The sequence below is a fragment of the Gekko japonicus genome, unplaced genomic scaffold (assembly GCF_001447785.1).
Source record: "Gekko japonicus isolate JY-2015 unplaced genomic scaffold, Gekko_japonicus_V1.1 scaffold3, whole genome shotgun sequence".
Taxonomy (NCBI): Eukaryota; Metazoa; Chordata; class Lepidosauria; order Squamata; family Gekkonidae; genus Gekko; species Gekko japonicus.
The window spans coordinates 2,300,549-2,317,201 of NW_015170887.1; the positions used below are offsets into that span (position 1 = coordinate 2,300,549).

The following is a 16,653-nucleotide window of genomic DNA, read 5'->3' on the forward strand; positions in this document are numbered from 1 at the left end:
AAGATAAGTTGGAATTGTGACAGCGAAAAGTGCCTGATAAGCGCTTATAAGTCAACAATTGCGAGGAGGACCCATAGAGAGTCTGGGAGCGAATTAAAAGCGAAAATGAAATTGATACCATTCTCGAAAATGGGGACCTCCGAGGCATGAAAGGAAGAGGATTTATAGTACATGAACTGAGCGTATTAACAGCAACCCGAAGGAGGATCTAACAAGCCGGAAGGAAGACAACAGAGGAAGCTCCTCCACGTCAGCGATAGTAAAAGTACCCAGCACGCAAGAAGCGGTTCTGAATGTGCACAGAAGAGACCCTTTTTATTAACAGAAATTCAAAGGAACATTACTAACATACTAACAGAGAATACATGTAACAGGACTAAGAAAAGAAGTTTGGCAACACACAGAAGAAGCCCAAGAAGATTAATTGGACATTACTAACAGTTTAATTTACCAGTTTATATATCACTCAGCTTTCTCTTTCTCCCACTGTCTACCCCTCCCTTTTTTTCTTTTAAGCGAAATACCTCCCCTTTTTAGGGGAGCCAATAAAACCTTTATTAAAAAAAAAAAAACAGCTTCATGGGAAAAAGACTGCAGACTATTTGCAGATCACCCATCATTAGAGAACAGTCTCAAACTTTCAAACAATGTGCAGCTCTTGGGGACAGAATAAGGACTAGATGAGGACCCAAGAAGCAGAAAAATTAAAGGATGAGGTGCTCAGAAATAAGTCAGCTTAAGGATAGATGCAGAATAGAGAACAAAGTGAAAAACATAAGAACATAAGAGAAGCCAATGTTGGATCAGACCAATGGCCCATCCAGTCCAACATTCTCTCACACAGTAGCTAAAAATACCAGGTGCCATCAGGAGGTCCAGCAGTGGGGCCAAGACACTAGAAGCCCTCCCACTGTTGCCCCCCCCCAAGCACCAAGAATACAGTGCATCACTTGCCCCAGACTGATTCTATTTCTTTATTTATATTTATTTGGACATTTTTACCCCGCCCTCCCTGCAAGCGGGCTCAGGGCAGCTTACAAGGGGCATGCGCCCATACATAAAACCACAGTAAAATCATGGATAATAACAACAATAATAAAGTTCTTTTTTTTGTAAACAAGATGGTCTTGAGTGGTTTTTGATGGCATCTTCAAATCCTCCCCGTTGGGGTGACACTGTCCAGCAGATAGTTCAGGCCAATCCCACATTGTCCATGCCACGCAATTTGTGGCGGAACTTCCAAGGGCAATTCCTATTTCCCGATGGTATCACCACCGTTGGTGGTGGTGGCAGCGGCGGCCCCTATGCAAAAGCCTGGCGGAAGAGCTCTGTTTTGCAAGCCCTGCGGAACTGCATAAGGTCCCGCAGGGCCCTGATCTCCTAAGGGAGCTCGTTCCACCAGGTGGGGGCCGCCACTGAAAAAGATCTGGCCCTGGTCGCAGCAAGCTTTACCTCCTGGGGGCCTGGGATCACCAGGCGATGTTGGGTCCCTGACCGAAGTGCTCTTGGGGGTATATGTGGGGAAAGGCAGTCCCTCAGGTAAGTCGGACCATGGCCATGTAAGGGCTTTAAAGGTAAGTACCAGCACTTTGAAGCGGACTCGGTATGCTATTGGCAGCCAGTGCAGCGCTTTCAACCCAGGCCGGATGTGCTCCCACTTGGGGAGGCCCATCACCACCCTGGCTGCCGCATTCTGCACTAGCTGCAGCTTCCGGATCTCCGCCAAAGGCAGCGCCATGTAGAGAGCATTACAGTAGTCTAGCCTTGAGGTGACCGTCGCATGGATCACTGTAGCCAGGTCATCGCAGTCGAGGAAGGGAGCCAGCTGCCGAATCTGCCTCAGATGGTAAAATGTAGATCTGGCAGTGGCTGCCACCTGGGCCTCCATAGTTAAGGAGGGATCCAGGAGCACTCCCAAACTCCTAACCTCCAACGCTTGCACCAAAGGCACCCCATCGAAGGTCAGGAGAGGGAGCCCCCACCCCGAACCGTTCCAACTCAGGCACAGGACCTCCGTATTCGCTGGGTTTAGTTTCAGCCGGCTCAGCCTGAGCCACCCAGCCACAGCCTGTAATCCCCGGTTCAGATCTTCTGGGTTGGAGCCCGACCGGCCGCCCAACATCAGATACAGCTGGGTGTCATCTGCATATTGATGACAACCAAGCCCATACCTCCTGGAAATCTCTGCGAGGGGGGCGCATGTAGAGGGGGAAAGCACCACCCCCTGAGGTACACCGCACTCCAGTGGGTGCCTACGGGACTGCTGTTCCCCTATTGCCACCCTCTGTCCCCGACCTTGGAGAAAAGAGGCAAGGCATTGAAGAGCCAGCCCCTGTATCCCCAAATCGGTGAGGTGGTGGGTCAGCAACTGATGGTCAATCGTCTCAAACGCGGCCGACAGATCTAACAATAACAGTGCCGCCACACCGCCTTGATCCAGATGCCTCCGGAGATCGTCAGTAAGGGCAACCAGCTCGCAAAAGCCTCACAGCCAATATCCAATTCCCTACTATTTTGTCTGCCTTGTGGCAGAACTGTCAAGGACCGAATTATTCTAAACAATTGGGCTGGGCGTGAGCTTGCAGACGCAATCGTGGCTGCATAGAATTCTCTCTTAGCAGCTTTGACTGCCATCTCATAGGATCTCATAAACGTCTTATCGGATGTGGGGGTCGATACAAATTGGGAGAGCCCCAGTGCTGCCATGGACGAAACCAGGTCCGCAGCCCGGCTGGAGGTTGCGTCATCGGCATGGACGTTGAAGTCACCCAAGACCAAAAGCCTGGGGTGCTCCAGTGCCCAGCCTGATACGGCCTCCAGCAGGGACGGCAGGCTACTGGCCGGTGCGTTAGGCGGTTGGTACACTAGCCGGATAGCCAAGCTCTCCTTGGTCCCCAGCACCAGGCCAGCACACTCCATGCTTGCAATCTCCGGTGAGGGGAGGGCCCTGAAGGAGTAAGCCTCCCGAATGAACATCGCCACTCCTCCCCCCCGCCCCTTAGTCCACGATTGGTGTAAGACCGAGAACCCAGGTGGGGCAAGTTGGGAGAGAGCAAGTCTCCCCATCCCGTGCCCAGGTCTTGGTCACGCACACCAGGTCCACTTGTTGTTCCACGACAAAGTCCCGAAGGACTGTCATCTTGTTGTTGATGGACCTGGCATTACATAACACCAATGACGGAGAGGGGTTCATCTTCCTAGCCCCACTGCTGACCTCCCTCGGGATGGGTCACAGGCTGGAAGGGCACCAAGCCATTCTTTTTCTCGGGGCCCTTCCCTTGGTCTTCTGCCTAGACCCACCGCTAAACTTTCCCCTCCCCAAGAGCACCGGAATCTGCTGCACCATTACTGTATCTGCCAGTCTTTGTCATTGCCACAATCTTCTGGTGTTGGCTATACTGGGCAGCTCCTCCACCCAGGACAGATTACAACAGCGTCAAATCAAATCAAACAGCTCCTTGTTCTACGCACTATCTGACTCCCTAGTACAAAATGTAACCTATTTGCTCTCTAATGTGCAATATGTCAACTAATTACTCTACTATAAAACCCTTACCAGGAAATCCCCAATCCTCAACCTCCTGAACTACCCTTCTGGGAACCATTACTAACTGTATGTAATTATTCTAACCATTCACAGAATGGTGCTAACCAATAAAATATTACACATTCATTCACAAAATGGTTGCTAACCAATACAATGCTAAACAGTACTAACCTAATTCTTCCCTAGATAGTTCAGCTCTAAAACCTGGCAATCACTCCAACTCAATCTACCTCTATCCTGTCAATCAACATTCACCCTTAACATCTGACACTAGAGTCCAGAAATCTCCATCCATTCTCACACCTTACATCCGCACCACAGGAGCTACTATTGGCACGAGTCTAACCCAAGTTAAAATCTCATTCCAGTTGCAGCAGGCGACCCAGCTTCCCTCCCTGGGTGCCAGTTTTCTGTGGCCCCCGCACATTCCAAGCGCTCCAGGCCCTTTACTTGAGCTCCCTCCACAACTTAGGGGAGGAGTCCTCCGATCTTCACCCCCTTTCACAGGGCCACTGTGCTCGATCCTCTTCTGCGGACCCGGAAGCCGAGGGGCGAGCCTCGTCCCCCGTCTTTTTTCCTCTCCTCCCAGTCGGCTCAACGGGTCGCTCCACTCACCCGCCCGGCGCACCTCATTGCCCGGTTACACCAGAAGCAGCGCCGGCCCACGGCCCGCCACCAGCCAACTAGGGGCCCCCGGGAGGGAAGGTCCGCCCCAGGCGTCTCCGCCAGTGTCTCTACCCACCGCCACGGACTTGTTGCCACCGCCGCCACCAAACGCCCCATCGGCCATCCCCAGGCCCCACCAGCAGTCTCCAGGCGTCTCCACCAGCCCCACGGGTCCGGCTCTGCCGAGAGCTCCACCATCGCTCGTAGGCCGCCGCGTCAGCCACAGCTCCAAAACGCCACAGCCGACCACTCCCCCATGGTAGCCCGAGGTCCTGCAGAGCTTGCACCAGTAGGCCGGGCCAAGATGTTTTAATCAATATAGTTGATTTATGTCACGCTGGAGCGGGAGATGTTACAACCTTCTCCCTATGCCGACAGTCCACTCTCTTTCTAGAGCTTGCTCAGCCAGTTGTAAGTCGCATTGACGCTGTATTCCAGCTCATTTCCAGTTTTTCCCCGCGGGAGCGCAAGCACAAACGCCCCACGGCGCCGTCATCTTGAGTTTTTTCTCTATACCTTGTGGCTAATAGCCACTGATGGACTTCTGCTCCATATGTTTATCTAATTCCCACTTGAAGCTGTCCATGCTTGTAGCCCCCGCCACCTCCTGTGGCAGTGAATTCCTTGTGTTAACTCTTTGGGTGAAGTAGTACTTCCTTTTATCTGTTCTAACCTGAGTGTTCAGCAATTTCATGGAGTGCCCACGAGTTCTTGTATTGTGAGAAAGGGAGAAAAGTACTTCTTTTTCTACTTGCTCTATCCCATGCATAATCTTGTAAACCTAGATCATGTCAACCCTCAGTCCTTGTTTCTCCAAGCTAAAGAGCCCCAAGCTCCTTAACCTTTCCTCATATGGAATGTGTTCCAACCCTTTTATCATTCTAGTTGCCCTTTTCTGCACTTTTTCCACTGCTATAATATCCTTTTTGATGTGCGGTAACCAGAACTGTACACAGTACAAACAAAAAAGTCAATCTGTGCTGCAATAGTGCATATTGATTTGAACTAGTCAATTTTGACTGCAAACTTCTAGCATTAATTTTTACTGCCAACACCTTTCTGCTAAAAAGAGCCTATGGTGGCTGACACTAAAGTTCTTTTTAGTTCTATGAAGAGGAAAACATAAAACAAAAAAGCCTCACCAACTCCAAGTTGCATCTCCTCACACTGTAGAACATGTTATGGCTCCAAACTGTACAATCTAGATTCTGTAAGTTAACTAGCATGACTACCATTGACTTCATCTCATATGAAGTAAGAACTGAGTAAGGACCTTTAAACCATTCCAAGCTATTCCCACTGATCAGAAAGCCTCTAATTCATTTCACTTGAATGTAAACTGCCATTAAAAGTTGCAGCAAAATGTAGAAATTACACATTCTGCAGATATGAACTGAAATGAAAGTATTAAGATGTTGGTATATTAGTGGGCACTTACCCTACATCATCCTGTGACTTGATAAATGCTAATATAGATAAGATTACTCCTATTTCTCAACCCCCCATTCCCACAACTCCTCTCCACTCCCTATATCCCAAAAAACAGAAACACAATCTTCCCTTCCTCCCTTGAATCCTGGTGGCCTGCTCCTATAAGGCATGTATACAAAAGCAGAGTACTGTATGTGCATCTCTTGATGAGTACTGCCAGAGTCGCAAAATCCCAGAGTTTGTACACCATAACCTTCAAACAGCTCAGAACAATTGTTTTCATATAAACCTTGCTACTTCTCACTACCCAGAAGTCATAAGAACATAAGAAGTGCCCTGCTCAATCAGACCAGTGGTCCATCTAGTCCAGCATCCCATCTTACACAGTGGCCATCAGTTTGTCTGGATAGTCAACAACAGGACACAGAGGCAAAGGTCTTCCCTGGATGTTGCCTCCCAACACTGAGGTTCAGATGTTTACTCCCTCTGAACCTGGAGGCTCCATGGTCACCATGGCTAGTAGCTATTGATAGACCTATTCAGGGCCAGCCCCAGTTTTTTTTGCACACTAGGCAAGGATACCTTCTGGTGCCCCCCCCCCCGTGAGCCCCCCAATTTTCAAACATAAACGCATTTTAGGAAGAATGAACAACACAAAATCTGAAAGGTTGTGAGGTCGGTGGGGCTGAGAGAGCTCTTTCGAGGACTGCCCTTGAGAGAACAGCTCTGAGAGAACTTGTGACTGAGCCAAGGCCACGCCAGCAGTTGCATGTAGAGGAGGAGTGGGGGAATCCAACCCGGGTCACCCAGATTAGAGTCTGCGCTCCTAACCACTAATTCCTGGGGGTGGGGAGCCCAGTGGCTCCTGCTCCTCCAAGAGGAGGACGGCTGCGCTTCTGAGCGCACTGAAAGACCCGTCAGCGCACGGCAGTCACCCACCCCGTCAAGAAAGTTGCAGGGCTTTTGGCGGGGGAGCCAGGTGCCAGTTTGGTGCCCCTAAGGGCCGGCGTGCTCTAGGCGAGCACCTAGTTCGCCTAGTGAGCGAGCTGGCCTTGGCTATCCTCCATGTATCTATCCAAACCCCTTTTAAATCCATCTATGCCTCTGGCAGCAAATTCCACATTTTAGTCACTCACTGTGTAAAGTATTTCCTTTTGTTTGCCCTGAATCTACTGCCCATCAACTTCACTGGATGCCCTCACGTTGTAGTATTTCAGGAGTGGGAGAAAAAGTTATCTTTCTCAATTCTCTCCACCCCATGCATAATTTTATAAACCTAATGTTGCCCAGTAGTCCTTTCTTTTCTAAACTGAAAAGATCCAGACTCTTTCCTCATAAGGCAGGTGCTCCAATCCCCTAATTATCTTGGTTGCCCTCTTCTGTGCTTTTTTCAGTTCTGCAATGTCCCTTTTGAGATATGGTGACTAGAATTGGACACAGTATTCCAAATGAGCCCACACCATAAATTTATACAGAGACGTTTTAAGATCAGCCATTTTATTTTCTGTCCCTTTCCTAATAATCCCGCAACACACAGTTTGCCATTTTTACTGCTACAGCAAACTGGGCTGACACTTTCATTGAGCTATCTACTATAACCCAAAAATCTTTCTCTCAGTCTCAGCAAGCTCAGACCTCATTAGCCTATACTTGATGTGCATCACTTTAAGCTTAACAACACTGAACAACTACCACATTGTTGCCCACTCACTCAATTTGTGTAGATCTTCCTGGAGGTCTTCACCGTCATCCTTGGTTTTCACCATCCTGAATATTTTTATGTCACTTGAAAACTTGGTCACAATATCACTCACCCCTCATTCCAGAACATTTATGAATTAAATTAAATAGTACTGATCCCAATAACTATTTTTGTTGGACCCCACTGCATACTTCACTCCACTGTGAGAACTAGGCTTGCCAAGTCCCCCCGGGGGGGAGGCCCATTCCCCGCCGCTGGCGGATCGGGCCCCGGGGGGAACCCCACCACCAAAGCACACGATGTGCACGTCACCCGGAAGTGACGCGACCACACCGGGCGGATCGGGCCCTGGGGGAAACCCCACCCCCACAGCACACGACGTGCACGTCACCCAGAAGTGAAGTGACGTGACCACGCCGGGCACGGAGCCACAACCATCCGAGGGAAAACTTTACGCACACACTCCCAGAGCGGCACTGGAGTCCCCCACTCCAGCGCCGATACAACTTGGACACCCTAGTGAGAACTGTCCATTTATTTCTAGTCTTTGCTTCCTATGATTTAACCAATTTTTAATCCATAAGAGAACCTATTCTCTTATTCCATTACTTTGGTAAGGTACCTTCTTAAAATTCTTCTGAAAGTCCAAGCATATAATAGTCCACTGGGTCACTGTAGTGTACATACTTATTCACTTTCTCAAAGAACTCCAAAAAGGTTGGTGAGGCAGGACTTCCTTTTGCAGAAGCCATGCTGATTTCCCCTCAGAAGGCTTTGTTCCTCTATGTGCCTAATAATTCAATTTCTGATTATAGGTTCTAGTAATCTGCCTCGTACAGATATTAGGCTAACTGGCTTGTACTTTCCTGGTTCACTTCTGGACCCCTTTTTAAAAATTGGTGTTAACATTTGCTACTTTCCAGTCTTCTAGTACAAAGCCTGAATTTAGTAATAAGTTACATATATGGGTAACCCAGTAGCCCTCCACCACCACCACCATTTCCCTGCCAAAAACCAGGCCCCCCTTCTTAACTATTATTCCTTCCCTCCTCCTCCTGGACTATTTCACAAACCTAGGACTGCCTTAGCTTCCTATACCAAGACTTCCTTCATTTGAATATGTGGCTTGGGATAAGGCTTCTACTAATCACCCAACCAACTTGCCCAGTATTTGTATTCCTGGGTGTGGTATGGGTGCAACTGACCCTGACCTCTTCTCAAAGCCCTGTCCTCAATCCCATACACTGAAAAACTCTGCTAAAAAAGCTGCATAAGTATTTTTTGTGTGTGTGTATGTGTGTTTTATTAAAAAGGAAAAAATGGCCTTAGTACTTCAGGAGTGGTTCTGCTCTTGTCCCAGTCTAAGTCACCCCCTACCCTATAAATGCCAGGCAAGATCAGTAAAAGTATTCTCCAAGCCACACACTCAGATGAAAAACAAACTTAGGAGGAAATATGACTCGGGTAAAAGCGATCTGCAAGCCCACAGGGATGTGACCCCAGTAGGCAGTACTGACTACTCAGGCTGGCAGCAAAACTCTCTCCAGCAGAGAAAGGTGGCTTCCAACCCTTGCTACCTGGAGACGCCAGTGACTGAAGCCGGGAGCCTCCCGCATGCAAAAGCGGATAGTCCGCCACTGTGAGCAAGAGACAGGCAACAAACGGGGTCAGGCACACTCTCCCCTTCTTGGATGTCAATGGCTTGTAAAAGGGCAGGGCTGGACCCGGATCCTTCTGAAGCTGGGCTGCGTGTGTGTCACTGGCGACGTCTGCGAACAGCCTGGGCTCGGAGACCGGAAAGGGGAAAGGAAGGGGGGGGGGAAGAGAGGAAGGAGGAAAAGTGCACGGCCTCTTTTTCCTCAGACGACTTCCAAAAAAAAAAAAAAAACCCCGCGGGCGGGCTAGCGGGGGGAAGCATCAAGCTTGAGACCGGCGGGTCTCCTTCGGCAGTGCCCGGCAGGACGAAGCCGAGAGCTGGCCGCTCAAGGCCACCCTTCCTTCCATTGCCCTACCCGCCGCGTGGGCGGCACGGCTCCCCTTCCTCGAGCGGCACCTGGAGCTTCGCCCCATGCTGGACATAGAGAACCGCCCTGGGACCGGGAGTGGCCACCCGGGCCGGGAGTGCCTCACCACAGCCTCGCTGGCCGCCTTACCTGGCTGTGGGCGTCGGCAGCGCCTCGCACGTAGCCGTTCTTCAGGCCGCCGTTCTTCAGGCCGCCGTTCTGGGTGAGGCTGCAGCCGTTGACACGGGGCTTCCCGCCTAGTTTTCCGGGGCCCTGCTTCATCCTGCCGGCTCCGACCGCGACAGCAGCGACAGCAGCAGCCGACAACCCACCCTCGGCGCCCTGCCCTGCTGCTCTCTCGCACCGGAAACCCAGGCGGAAGCGTCCACCAATCAGAGGCCATGACATCACCTCGATGGGCGGGGACTGTGCAAATTACTACGAACACGCTTCGTCCGGGTGAGAGAGAAGGCAGAAGGTTGACCAGCCTATAAGCGGCGGAGGGATCCAGATGGGGGGGGGGGGATGGAAGGGGGAGGAGTGAAGCATTCATTCGGCAGGGAGGCAAGAGAGGGGAGTCAGGCCTAATAGCTAGTTCCGCGAAAGTGGTGTTGGCATACAGCTGGTAGGCCGAGGTTGTCAGAAAGCGGTGTTGATACTCCGAGGGTTGGGGGTGTTTATATCCCGGTCTCACAGTCTGATTTTCATCACTTGTGTGTTCCTATTGCTTCAAGATCCCCTCCCCATGTGTTTTGCTCTCTCTGGTAGTCCCAGGGCGAGCAAAGCATTTATGGGAAGGGGCGGGGCGACCCAAAACAATAGGGACAGACGAGTGACAAAAAAAAAAGTGAGAGAGAATGCGGAAGATCCCAAAGGGGGCTTTTCTGGATCTTATTCTGTGCGAAATCACTTTAAGAGCCATGGGTTTAGAATGGAGTAACTCCATAGGATTGCGCTGTGAACACCTGGGTAAATCCAGCTAACCATTGTAGTGGTTATGGAGAAGGCAATCTGTGGTGTCGTTAGGGATACGCTTTTGGGGCACAAGACGGGAGGTTTGGCTCAGCTATGTAGGGGGACGCCAAATGGAGGCTTGCAAATCCTGCCTGGCCCATTAGGACTTCTAAGAAAATATCCATAGAATCTGGTTACATTGTGAGCACAGAGTTGATGGGATGAGACAACTTAATTCTGTGTCTCTTCTGTGCTTTGCCTGTCTTGCCAGGCAGGCCTCCTTAAAAACCATAATCGCCAGAATCTAGCATTGTTATCCTATGCAGTTCTACTCAAGTCTATTCAATGGGGTTTACTCCTAGGAAAGTATGTGGAGGAGTGGACTTAAAATTATGGAACTGCATCAGTGGTGACAAAGAATGAAGGGACGTATATCATGACAGAAATTTGTAAAATTATGAATGAAATGTTTGGTTTTCCCCTTCTCATGACAGAAATTTGTAAAATTATGAATGGTTTTCCCCTTCTCTCTTTTAACATTGGAGCATTCAGGTTGCCAAATGTGTGTAATCCTTGTTGCTGTGAGGTGTGAACTATGCACTTGGCAGAAAATGGGATGCCTCGGGGAAGCCAGGGTTTATGACAAAATAATGGTAAAGTTTAATGGCTGTGTATGTTTTCTCAGTAGACACCAATTATTAAAAAATGATCCTCTGAAGGTTGTCAGAGCACCTATGTAAGCCATTGTAATTGTGGGATTTTTATTCTCAGCCCCAATTTGGATAAATGTCTGGATCTTTTGTACTTGCAGTGAGTGAGAAAGTGCATAAAACTTGGAAAATAAGCTATACCCAAACTTAGCATTTTTAAATACTTAATTCTTCACTGAATATCAGATCTTATTTCATGCATAAATGATATTTGGCATCAAAGGAAATGCAGAAGTATCAATATTACAGAATCCCTTTATTTTCTTATTGATGAAGCACCTTTAAAATGCCTTTATCTTCACTGGCGTATCACAACACTGAGCCTGAATAGTGAAAAGATTAATGTTAACGTCTAATCATCTACAGTTTCCAAGATCAAGCAAACAAAACACATTGGTCAGTTCTCTTCTTGCAGTAGCTGGGCTTGAATATTTTAGATGGTCATCCTATACCCTCCCAACAGAGCAAAAGAGAAGCCAAGAAGAACAGAACCAAGAAAAAAACCCATAGAGATAGGTACAGAAGAGCTTTTTTCTTAGGGTACCACCAACCTTTATACACTTCTGAGGTGCACCCCCTTCCTTTAACATTGTCATATGCCTAACCAGGAAGGGTCCTTCTTTATTAAGGTAAGCCATCGATACCTTTCAGAAAAGTCTGTATATGGTTCTGACCCAACTGGATACCTCCCAGTTATTCAGGCATATTCTGCCAACTGATTGCATCTTCTTCACAAACTGAAACTGCATATTCCCTTACCAATCCACATGCTGGCACTGTGCATGCATACTCCAGTTAGGAAACTGGTGATCATTGTGCCAACCATTTGGGAGCAAGAAGGATGGGAATAAATCCTGGGTCCACTCCCCTGTCATCCCCACCAGCTACTCAGTTTGCACAGTTGTCAATTGTTTGGCAGGATTCTCTGTTGCACCACAACAGTCCTATAAATTCAGGCATGGCATTACCAGGTTCCTGCCTAGAATGCTTTTCCTAATGCTAACATTCATTCATGTTATCACCTCCAGTAGCTGTGGGGGGGAAGTTACTTTCAGTAAAGCATTACACTGCAGCAATGCCTATTTAATAAATATTACCTAATTAACAAGTATAATATGTATGTGCCAGTTTTCTATTAAACATAAAAGGAAGGATTTCTTTACCCAAAGAGTAGTTAAGATATGGAATTCACTGCTGCAGGCAGTAGCGGCGGTGGCTATAAGCTTCAAGAGGGGATCGGATAAAGATGTAGAGCCGGGGTCCATCAGCCACAAGGTATAGATGGAACACTATGTCTGGAGCAGTGATGCTCTGTATTCTTGGTGCTTGAGGGGCAACCATGGAAGGGCTTCTGGAGTTCCGGCTCCACAGTGGACCTCCTGATTGCACCTGGGTTTTGACCACTGTGTGACAGGGCTGACTTATCCATTAGGTACAGTAGGCACAGTGCCTAGGGCCCATGATACTTTTAAAATCAGGAGGGAAATGAACTTATAGAGTTGAAGAAAATGTTTTAATTTTTTCTCACATCAGAAAATAATGAAATTTTAGGGCCCATGAAATTTTGCCTAAAACAACAAAAAAGTTGAAGTATTTAAAGTTATATCAAAAATAACTTTAATATTGATATTATTATGGTGGGACGGCCCACAAAAGTCATAATGCGGCCTTGCTGTGTGACAGAGTGTTGGACTGAATGGGCCATTAGCCACCCTGATCCAACATGGCTTCTCGTATGTTCTTATCTTAAGGACCTGTATCCTAGTGAGCTTATAAACATTACAACACCACGTGGGGAAAAACACACAGGAAAACTGTGCCAGAGCACTAAGGTAATATTTAGATACCACAGGCTTGCATCCTATGGAACATTTCTGCAGGTGGAAGGATTTCTGTTCGGGGAGTGGGGCTTTGTCTTAGTGACGGAAGAAAGGCAAGAATGTAAAACTCTGTGGGTAGAAATCTTTCTGTCCCTTTAAATGATCTGTTGGATCCAAGCCTCAGTCTGTACCTAATTCTCCTATAGTGCCAAAAAAAAAGTTCATTTTATTTTATTTTGGGATATTTTCCCACACCTTACCCTGCCCTATGCAGAGCCAGTGTCAGGATTTTGGGTAGAGGAGGGGAACCTCTGACTGAGGCTGTGGATGTTGTCTCAAAAGAGATGTTCAGAGGTGGTTTGTCATTGCCTGCCTACACATTGCAAGCCTGGTATTCCTTGGGAGTCATCCATCCAAATACTAGTCTGGGCCAACCTTCCTTAGCTTCCGGGATCTGATGGGATCAGGCTAGCCTGGGCTATCCAGGCAAGAGCTGTTTTCTCAATAGGCACCAATTATTAGGAAATTGACTAAAAGGCCCCAGGGATGTCACAAGTGACTTCTTACTTGCTGGTGGAAATATCTCTAGCTGGTGATGGGCCTTCAGGGATCATCTCCTAATGGCAGATTGACTAAAAGGCCCCAGAGATGTCACAGGTGACTTCTTAATTGCTGGTGGAAATGTCTCTAGCTGGTGATGGGCCTTCAGAGACAATTTCCCCATTATTAGGGATGTCTGCATGCATGCACATTTGTACATTGGACAGGCAGATGGAGTGGAGGAGGATGGTGCGTGGTAGTGCTTAATGGGGTGAACAACTGAAGGACATCTTGGTCAGGGTCCTTCAAAACTGAAGCCTGCTGCTATCAGGGCCAGACTGCATGTTACACAAGTTTGCCATGGGGACTAGGAGCCATACTAGCAGCTGTGAGTTCCTGGTTTTCAACTTTTGCAATTCAAGTTGGAAATGCTGCAGGGGCTCAGTTCTGATCAGGACCACATTGGCAGGGGAGGCAGGGCTTCCCCTCCCCCAGATTTCCTGAGCCCTAATGATACTGGGAGAGTTATTTGTCCTATGGGGGTGCACATATGCTGAATGCTTGCATATGCAGCCTCCCGACAGTGCAAACAATGCTCCCGGCGCCATTTAAGCTAAAGAAAATAGTACAAGAGAAGCATGAGCCCCTCATCCCCCTGTGATGCGGTCCCAATGAGAACTGGGCCCCTGCAATGCATCTAAATGAAATTGCAGACTGGGAACCTGCAACTGTAGTGTGGCTGATAATCTCCATTTTATCTTTAGCTTGGGGCAGGAGGAGAAAAAGGTGGCAAGATTATTCTACTGCCTAAGTAGGGTTCTCAGGTGTCCAGTTTTGAACACAACAGTCCAATATTTCCCCTTTCTGTCCAGTAAACAGAGAAGGTACTGGACATATAAAAGTCCGTTATTTTCTAATTAAGAAAGCCTGTAACCACCACAGGTAAGTTCCATGTGTGTATTCTTTCTTTCCTTCGTGGCTTGATAAAGCACTGACAACCCCATCTGCTTGTTCTCCATCGCAGCCAACAAGGCTTGAAAAGAACGAAAGCTATCACTCAGCAGCCAGGTAGGAGGCTCATGGAGAAATCCTATTGGCTCTACTGAAGAAATCTGGAAAAGAAGGAAGTTTTGTGGTCAATTAAGTCAGCTTCCTGTATTGGTTCCAGATAACTGTGGGAGTGGATGGTGGCAGGACTGAACCTTCTGAAGAAAAGTGAAAAAGAGATTGGGTGGGTGTCATGATGGGAAGAAAGGCTGGAGAGTTTGAAGGCAGGGGGTCCTTTGGAGGGCAGCATGTGGACGGGGTGTCTGCTTTCAATTTTTATTGTTTGCACAGCTCTGGTGACTGCAGGTCCTTTATAACTATTAAGTACTTTAAGGCTGCAAGGCTATGCAAATTTACCAGCAAGTAAGTGCCACTGAGCTCATTAGGTTTACTTCTTAGCAGGGCTATTTTTGGACCAGAACACAAATTTTGTTAGTCATTAAGGTGCTGCTATACTCCCCCTTTCACTAATAAGGAATGCAAACTGTACTGTTAGGTTCCCCCCCCCATCTGTGAGAAATGGAATGGGGGAACTCTCCCCAGGGGACTCCCCCCATCTCTCTGGAATGCTCTCTCTGGCTCTTTCCTTCCCCCTCCACCCTCCAAAGAAGACGTGTGCTTGCCTACAAAAGCTTATACCTGGAGTAAAACGTTGTTGGTCTTAAACACAGGAGTGTCTGTCTGTCTGTCTGTCTGTCTGTCTCTTTGTCTCATATATCAGGAATAAAATGTTTTTTTGTCTTAAAGACAGGACTCTCTCTCTTTCTCTCTCGCCTGAAATAAAACATTTTTGGCCTTAAAGACAGGACTCTTTCTGCACTCTCCTTTTAATCCATGTTCACAGTGGTGTCCTCCAATTCTGCACTAAAATTGAGTTCAACCTTCTTTTTGTTTTGGGTTTTCCCCCCATTCTGCATTGCATTACCTCCCTTCAGTGGTCAGCCCGGTTTCAGCCTGCTGTTGCCCTGGGTTATTTGGATGCTGTTTTGCCATAGACCTGAATTGCCTTGACTCAAACACTGAGAAAATCCGGAGTGGCAGGCAAATGTGGAAAGGACCTCTCTCTCTCTCTCTCTCTCTCTCTCTCTCTCTCTCTCTCTCTCTCTCTCTCTTTCTCTCTCTCTATCCCTCTATCCCTCCATCTCTCTCTCCACACAAAAGCTTATACCTGGAATAAAACGTTGCTGGCCTTCTTAGAAGTCCCATGAGACACCATTTTTTTCCTCTCTCTTGCTCTATCCCTCCCCGGAGGGGGGGGGAGCCCTCAGCCAATTGCAGGAAGGTTTTCTTTCTCTCCTCTGAAGCAGGAAATAGGAGAGACTGGCCAGAAGGAGCTGCAATGTTAGAAGCAGGAAGCAGCACAAAGTCAGCTGCTCTCGGGCCGGATCCAGTCTGTGGGCCGTATGTTTGACACCCCTGGGATAAACTGACAAAATAAATGCACATGTCTTTAACTGTTAGACTAAAGCTGGAGTGTTTGTACTTTTTGTGTATGTGTGCCAGACTATCTTCAATGATGTCTGATTGTTCACTCCATACTTAATATTATGTTCTTACAAAATCTGTGGTTCGTTATTACTGGTCTCACATACTTAAGTAAAGTGCATCCTGTTCCCTCCCCTTTACTGGTTTGGGCAAGATGCCAAGCGCAGAAATGAGTATGGTTTATATCAGTTCAAAAGCCAGGCTGTGATCAGAGCAGCAAATGGCAGTGATCCGTCCAGCAACTATTGATAAGGATCTCCCAAACAGCTCACACTTCAGGCGGGGCAAGGCTCAGGTAGAGGTAACAGACAGTGTGCATTTCCATGACTGGAGCTGAAGGAACAGAGACTCCTACCACTGATGCTGGTTTTCATAAGCAATTGGCATGTGGTACATGGAGGTCATCCTCTTGGCCTGTTGCAACCAAAATGAAACAGAGTTTTGTGGCACACTAAAGATTAATGTGGCATAAGCTTTTGTGATTAAACAAAGTTTGTACTTGGTTGTAGAAATATCTATCTCTCCCTTATATATAATTGAATAAGACGCAGAGTCACGCAGCGGAGAGAAAATGCGCACCAACAGTGTTTTGACGGCTGAACTGTCCGTCAAAGGCTTCCCCAGCTTCCATTGGCCATGTCGCCTAAGTCCTACCTCAGACGCAGTGTTTGGAAGCTGGCGCTGTCTGTCAGAAGCTTCCCCAGCTTCCATTGGCCGTGTCGCCCGGCTGCAGCTCAAGGCTGCTGCC

The 16,653-nt window shown here is 48.0% G+C and overlaps 1 protein-coding gene across 1 annotated transcript in view; it reads right to left on the reverse strand.

The window, feature by feature from the left end:
- Positions 1-9,709, reverse strand: part of SPTLC2 (serine palmitoyltransferase long chain base subunit 2) — a 117,361-nt gene extending 107,652 nt beyond the window's left edge. Inside the window, exon 1 of the mRNA XM_015418342.1 lies at positions 9,500-9,709. Within this exon, the coding sequence (XP_015273828.1) occupies positions 9,500-9,631 (132 nt within the window). The 5' untranslated portion in view covers positions 9,632-9,709. The remainder of the gene's footprint in view (positions 1-9,499) is intronic.
- Positions 9,710-16,653: the final 6,944 nt, after the last annotated feature.